Source organism: Petaurus breviceps, unplaced genomic scaffold (assembly GCF_028583685.1).
Source record: "Petaurus breviceps papuanus isolate PSGF00001 unplaced genomic scaffold, PetGlider_PUasm1.0 84, whole genome shotgun sequence".
In the NCBI taxonomy this organism is placed as follows: domain Eukaryota; kingdom Metazoa; phylum Chordata; class Mammalia; order Diprotodontia; family Petauridae; genus Petaurus; species Petaurus breviceps.
The window spans coordinates 16,229,928-16,237,305 of record NW_027186645.1 but is presented as its reverse complement, the minus strand read 5'-3'; the positions used below and the strand labels follow the sequence as shown (position 1 = coordinate 16,237,305).

At 34.9% G+C, this 7,378-nt stretch overlaps 1 protein-coding gene across 4 annotated transcripts in view; it reads left to right on the top strand.

The window, feature by feature from the left end:
• Positions 1 to 86: 86 nt before the first annotated feature.
• The window catches only part of ANKRD26 (ankyrin repeat domain containing 26), a 57,406-nt gene continuing 50,114 nt past the window's right edge, over positions 87 to 7,378 (top strand). For 3 of the 4 annotated variants that reach the window (XM_069107102.1, XM_069107103.1, XM_069107100.1), the window contains exons 1-2: positions 88 to 222; positions 5,073 to 6,185. In XM_069107102.1, coding sequence (XP_068963203.1) covers positions 5,166 to 6,185 — 1,020 coding nt within the window. In that variant the 5' untranslated portion in view covers positions 88 to 222; positions 5,073 to 5,165. Of the gene's footprint in view, positions 223 to 5,072; positions 6,186 to 7,378 lie in introns of all 4 variants that reach the window. The other variant, XM_069107101.1, reaches the window with a different exon arrangement.

The window sequence follows — 7,378 nt, the reverse complement described above, 5'->3', positions numbered from 1 at the left end:
AATGTGTAATTAGTAAAATAGAAATTTCTTACATTTTATACTTTATTATATCTGTCATAACTGCCATTACCATTAATGGGGGGATTTCATTCCTATAAGAAAAGTAATTCTCACTAAAGTAAATTTTACTTAAATATTAACATAGATTTAACACGAGAATTGGAATTTAAAGGATCATCAAAGGAAAGCCAAGAAAATGTTGATAAAAGTGACCCAGAACAGGTATGTAAAAATGCTATTCAAATTTCTGATATTTTACTAAAGTTGAAGTACGTCTCATGCTATTTTTATTGAAAGTTTTTCAGAATTTTGCTTACTTTTAAATGCATTTTTGTCTGATTTCAGGAGTTGAAATTTTCTTTGCAAATACAGAGACCAACAGCAAAACTTCATTCCTAGTTTTATAGTAATAGAGTCACTGGATAGAAGAGAAGAGCCCCTGGATAGTTTTTACTGCCGGCATTTATATAAAGTTCTTACATGATAAGTTAATTTAGACTATCTGATCAATTTTGCCCTTAGTAGGGAAAAATAATGGCGATAGCAGAATTACCATGGATCTGGATGCATGTGAAAGACTATCTTTGTCTTGATTTCTTTTTTATAGCTAGGCTAAAATTATTAGACACCAATGGCAAGATAATAACCTGGAATGTCAGTATCTTAGAATTTATATCAGTTTAGACACGTACACTAAATTCTATCAATGTTTTACAGTATTAATATGTGGCATTAAAATACCATAATAATAAAATCTTAGCATTGGTGATCAAAATAGTCTAGTCTGTACTTAACCCACGTAACCAATCCTGTCTCTAATACCCCCCAAAAGTAGTTGAAGACTTTTTGTGACTGAATATTTGCTACTCAAATGAAGCAGCCCATTGTCTATTTGAACAACCCTAATTGTCAGGAGATGTTTTCCTTACATTGAGCTATGATTTGCCTTCCTCTAATGTCCACGGTGGGCTCCTGCTGACTTAAAAGAGTCAAGTTGAGCAAGGCAAGCCCTTCTGCTTTCTGATCCTCTAAATATTTGATGACTGTTATCCCAGCACCCCTTAAATCTTCTTCTTTTTTTTTTTTTAAGCAATCGGGGTTAAGTAACTTGCTCAAGGTTACACGGCCAGTTATTTCTGGGTGTGGTGCTGAGTATCTGAGCCCGGATTTGATCCCCAGGTCATCTCGACACTGGAGCCGGTGCTCTTACTCGCTGAGCCACCTGGCTGCCCCTAAGCAATTGGGGTTAAGTAACTTGCTTAAGGTTATACGGCCAGGTGTTTCTGGGTGGGTGCTAAGTGTCTGAGCCTGGGATTCGATCCCTGGATTCAATCTCCAGGTCATCCCGAAACTGGAGCCGGTGCTCTTACTCGCTGTGCTACCTGGCTGCCCCTAAATCTTCTTTCTTACAGTTGCTTAGCAGACCTTCCTATGGTATGATATGATAACTTCTAAACTCTCTTTTAGTTCCTCTGAAGTCACTGCAGTTTTCCAGTGTCCTTTCTAAGCATAGTAATATAGGTGTGGTCTGACCAGGACAGAATAGGGGATTGTTATATCTCTCACTAGTAGACTACGTACTACTTTTGCTGTAGACAAAGATCCCGTTAGCCTTTTTGATAGACACATCAGTATTAAATTTATAGCCTGCTAACAATTACTTCTAGATTTTTCAGGAACTCCTTTGAAAAACTGTTTCTCCAATTGTGTATATATGTAGTTGTTTGGTGTTTTTTTTTTTAAAATCCAAGTCCAGATTTTACATTTCTCCCCTTTAAACTGTATCTTCTTAGCATCAGCCCATTGTTCCAATATATAAAAATCCTTTGAAATCTCAGTTCTGTGACTTATTTTATTAGTAGTATATCCCAATTCCATGACATCAACAGATCTAATAATAAGCATTCATATATCACTTCCTCTTGACTATCAGTTAAAAATATTGAACAGAACAAAACTGAGGATAAAGCTACTGACTGCCCTCCAGATTAAATTAGTGTTCATTGGGTCTTCCCAATGAAGCTGCTCCAAACCTACCTAATTTTTTTAATACAGTCCACATTTTTCATCTAGTCCACAAAAATTTTGTGAGAACCTTTTTTTAAATACTTGTTGCAATCCAGGCACACTGTGTCTTTGACCTTCCTTGAATGTAGTCTTTTATTCTCTAGTCTACTGACAATTTAAAAAAAAAGGAAATTTATAAGGTGTCTAGCATAAATTGTTTTTAATGAACTCATACCAATTCTTACTTATCCTCTCCTTAGGACCTTTTCTTTTAAGTATGTGCAAACTATTATATGGTAATTCAGGCCAGAATTTACAAGGAATCAAAAAAATTCACCTTTAACCTGTAACTACTCAAAAATTTAAGAAAAATATTCTTCAGCCCTGCATCCAAATTAGTTTCAGTGCCTTGAGATGCTAATCCTAATCATATAATTTGAACAGTGAGGGTGGGGTTGGGATGCCCCATATTCTAGAGCCTCCTGGCAATGTCTTCCTTAACAGAAATTAGAGGAGTTCCAAAGCCCATGTTTCAGATATTCTATACAAGAGAGAATCTGATCTTAGAACCTTGTTATCATGTTTCACTAAATTTTTATATTCCCCACCAGCAAGAGGCAAGAAGGGGGTGAAAGATGAATCAGGTTACAAAGTCTTACCCTCCCACAGAATCTTTCTAAAACCAAGTCCAATTCACTACCAGGGCCTTCAATCATATACTTTGCCTAGCTTCACAGCTTTCTTCATTATGTACTGCCCCATAAACAACTGTTGAAATCACCATTTCAATGTTTTTGTTCCTAATAATACGAAATTTGTTACTGTGTCACTTATCCTCATTAATGTATTATCGAACTTTAATCTGAGTATTGCCCAAATAGCACCACAGTCCTCAACAAGTCAGTTAATTAAATATTTTCTTAGAATGCATAGGTTTCAGCTGAAGGAGTAGCCATGATATGCCAAAGAAAGTGGTTATGATCTAGGGCTGTAATAACCTTTTGAGCCCTTATAGTTGCATGAAATGATTCTATCACTTTATGTTCATTAAAAAAATAATAATGGGGGCAGCTAGATAGCACAGTGAATAGAACACCAGCCCTGGAGTCAGGAGGACCTGAGTTCAAATCCAACCTCAGACACTTAACTTACTAATCGTGTGACCTTGGGCAAGTCACTTAATCCCAATTGCCCTCTCAAAGAAAAGAAAAAAACTGGCCTTTCAGTAATTAATAGACCAATAAAGAACATAACTGCCTTAGAAAGTGGCATGTACCCTCCCACTGGATGTGTCCAGCTGGAAGCTGACTGTCCACTTATTAGGGATGTTGTAGATGAGATCTCTGTCCAGGTGCAATGAACTAATTTCCTTCTGACTTAGAGATTTGGTGGATCTATGAATTTGGAATATAGTGAAAACCAGGAGAATAAAATGTTGTCATCTTGCTTAAATTATGTCTTTTAAAATGTCCGGTTTGGGGAAAATGATATTATAGGTAATTTAAAGTAGTTTATTTTGGTATGGAAAGGTGGGTAGAGTGCTAGGCCTGAAGTCAGGAAAATTGATCTTCCTGAGTTAAAATCTGCCTTCAGACTACTAGTTACTAGTTGTATGACCCTAGTCGAGTCACTTAACCCTGTTTGCTTCAGTTTCTTCACCTGTAAAATGACCTGGAGAAGGAAACAGCAAACCACTCTAGTATCTTTACCAAGAAAACCCCAAATGGCATCACAAAGAGTTGGTTATAACTGAACAACAAAAAATGTTAATTGTGGTCATGTGTAAATATGTCATGTAAACATTTTTAACATGATTTATTCAAGAATAAATATGGGTAGACTATCAGTACTGTGGTTAATCCCATGTAAACCAGTTATGGGACTGTAATCCCAGTATGTCTTAACATTTGGAGAATTTTGCTTTTAGACTTGGATCCATGGTTCTTACCTGTTTTAGGCCCAGGGAATCATGTCTTACATCACTGTTTTGAAGCAGTCGTTTCCTACCCCATACTCTCCATTAATTCTGTTGATGGATCTAAGTTGTATATTGAAATCGTTTCTTATTTCTTCTTTTGAATTCTACAAAAAAATAATGTCCTTTCTCTTGCCAATTCCTACACTCCAGTTAGTAAAATAACCAGAGATGTGGTTTTTACTGGAACGAAACTCAGAAGTGGACACTCTATATAGGTATATCTCATGACAGTATAGTTACTTTAAATCATATTCTAGTTTCCCATAGACATATGTCATAATTTAGACTTGCATAATTTAAGCACACCTATAAGTGACCTTCAGTTTAAAGAAATTTAAAAGTCAGCAATAGGCAAATACATAAATGTAGTAAAGAATCTCACTACTTAAAAGGAATAGTAAGGTGAATTTTCTATCCCATCCCAAGTTTATATTTTATTTGGTCTGCTTTTTTTCATTAGGCAGAACATATTTTTAACATAATTTTAACCATTTAAAATTATTGTCTCTTTTTAACTGATTTTGAAAAGTATTTTACTATGAGACCATAAAAAATAAGATATGAAATGGGAAATTGTTGCTGTTTGTTTTTTTAGGAATATAGTATGGCACATGTATAATAATACACCTACCCTAATCCGGAATACCCTGGATAAAATTTACTTTGAAATTTTATTTGTTCTAACATTTAGGGAAAGTTTAAATAATTTTTTAACATTCCTTTAAAACACAGTGATTTTGGGACTAGGTAAGACTTTTTTTTAAAATGTATCTATTATTTTATTTTATTTTTGCTTTTTGGAGGGGGGAAGGTAGGGCAATTGGGGTTAAGTGACTTGCCCAAGGTCACACGGCTAGTGTGTGTGTGTGTGTGTGTGTGTGTGTGTGTGTGTGTGTGTGTGTATGTATATGTATATGTTAAGAGTCTGAGGCTGGATTTGAACTTAGGTCCTCCTGACTTCAGGGCCGATGCTCTATTCACTCCGCCACCTACCCGCACCTAGGTAAGATCTTAAGCTTAAAAGATTAATTTTAACTATTGTTTGTTTATTCTTTAATTTTTCTTTTTCCATATTTCATTACCCAAGGATAAAGTTACTTTAGAAACAGACAACATACCAGAACAAGCAGCACATAAGAAACAAGTAAAGCCACTTAGTTTTCCACTTTCTCTGAAAAGAATGTCTCAAGGACTGGAACCCAATAAAGAATCTAATAGTGGTGACGTGCATTTAGATGCAGATCCAAATTGGGAAGAAAGGTATGAAAAAATGTGGGTTGACCAGGAGAAAATGGAAGTCAAAAAGAATTTTAAAATCATTACAACTGAGTTAAAGCAGATATTTGGTGAAATTTATGAAAAGGACAAAATTGCTGATCAACCCACAGAGAAACTGCAAGAAAAGGAACCACAAGATGACTTTGAAGAGGAATCAAAACAACTACAGGAAGCATCCCCTAATTTGGCAAATAGCTCAAGTGATACTGAGGAAATGAAGAAATATGGAGGCACTCTCAATGTAGGAGTTCAGCCATTTCCTGAACAATGGGAATACGGTCTGGAAAATGCTGTTTTACAGAATTTAAAGCTCACTTTCCAAGAAAATGTTCTTCAGTCATCTTCTAATCTGTGCTCAGAAAGTAGCAGCCTACACCATAAGAATGGTAATAAGCCAAAAATTGAATATACTTGCAATTTAAATGAAAAGAATGTTGCTTATGATGCAGAAAATATAAAAATAGCCAACTCACAAATAGCTATAAATGAAGTGAAGGAAGATGGAGCATTTGGTATGCAACTGGCAGGAAGTCTGAACAGAAATACCACAAATTTGGAACCAGATTCAAGACATTTGCTACAATCAAGTGGTCTAGGAAGCCATTTTGGTGTCCAGCTTACTTGCTCTGATGATATGAAATCAGTCATCCAAAAAAAGAAACCCGAACTTACTACTGCAACAGAATTTAATGAGAAAACAAAACTAAAAGAAAACTTCTTCCAGAATAGTGATCACAATGCCAGTAATTCTACAAACGAGCAAAGACATTGGAGACACTCCCTTCCATATAGTAATAAAATATCAAAAATGCACCTGGATAAAGAATTAAATCAAGATTTGCAAAAATTTAAAAATGAATTAGGAGTCTTGAAAGTAGAGTTCCTGGCTTTGGAGAAAGAAAAAATACAACTACAGAAAGAGGTAGATTCACCTCCTGCTACTCTACATTCTATTTATTTTTTGTCTTCATCAGTCATCCTGTGTAATTGACTTTTACAAATGCTATGTTTAAATGCTTGCTATTTGTAAATGATAATTTTAAAGTTGAGTTAAGGAAAATATCCAGAAAGCCTTTTTTTTTAGTCTTTATTTTGGTCATCTAAATTACTCCATCAGATTCCAAAATATTTTGCATGTAAACAAGAAACTTTCTAAAGCAGACATGCAAATTAGAATATTAAACTATGTGGCCAGAAGAACAAGAATAAGCCTAAAGAGGGCACAGGCCTAAAAGAAATGTAGTAAACTCAGATTCTTTTTTATGCAAGTCCCTGTAATATTTTACATTTGAAATAACTTTGCTTTCTATGGACATTTTTATTTTCTTAGCCAAGTGTAAGATGTGGCTTAAAATATTGAAAATAGAAGCTAACATTAGGGAATTCTAACAAATCCACCTGATTGGACTAATACTTTTATTGTGATCTGCTATGTTCATCTTTACTGACTTTACTAAAATTCTTAGACGTTAATTTTTTTCCATTAAAACAAAATCAAACACATTTTTGCTAATTCAGTTTATATCAGTTTTCAAAAAGGCATTAACAAGTATTTCTTTATTTATCCCACAAGTAATAAATGACAGAGTTGGGGCTTACACCTAGACCTTCAGACTACAAGGTCAATGCTGCTCTTTTTGAATTTAGTGGTTTTTACAATATTTTCATTTGCTATAGACAGTTATTATCTTAGCACAGAGATAATATAAAATGTCAGCAAAAGATGGAAAAATCATGGCAAAACATTGACTTCTGATGTACTTGAACATTGACTGGCTTTAGATACTAGCAAGCTAGCACATTTCATTTAATCATTGAATTTTATTTTTTGGAAGGAGCATTGGCAGTCATCCAGTCCAACCCTATTATCTTATGGATGAGGAAAGTTTAGGATCAGGGAGGATACATGGCCAGCATCTCTTGGCTCATCTGCACATTCACATGTCTGCCTTATAATTATCCTTTCCCAATAATAACTCAGAGTGTAGCAGATGATAGTGGATAGAATGCTAAAGTCATTCAGTTAGACCTGGGATCAAGTCTTGCTTCATCCTGACATATACCAGTCAATCCTGAAACTAGAAGCAGGGACTAATCTGCATTTCTAGAGGGAGT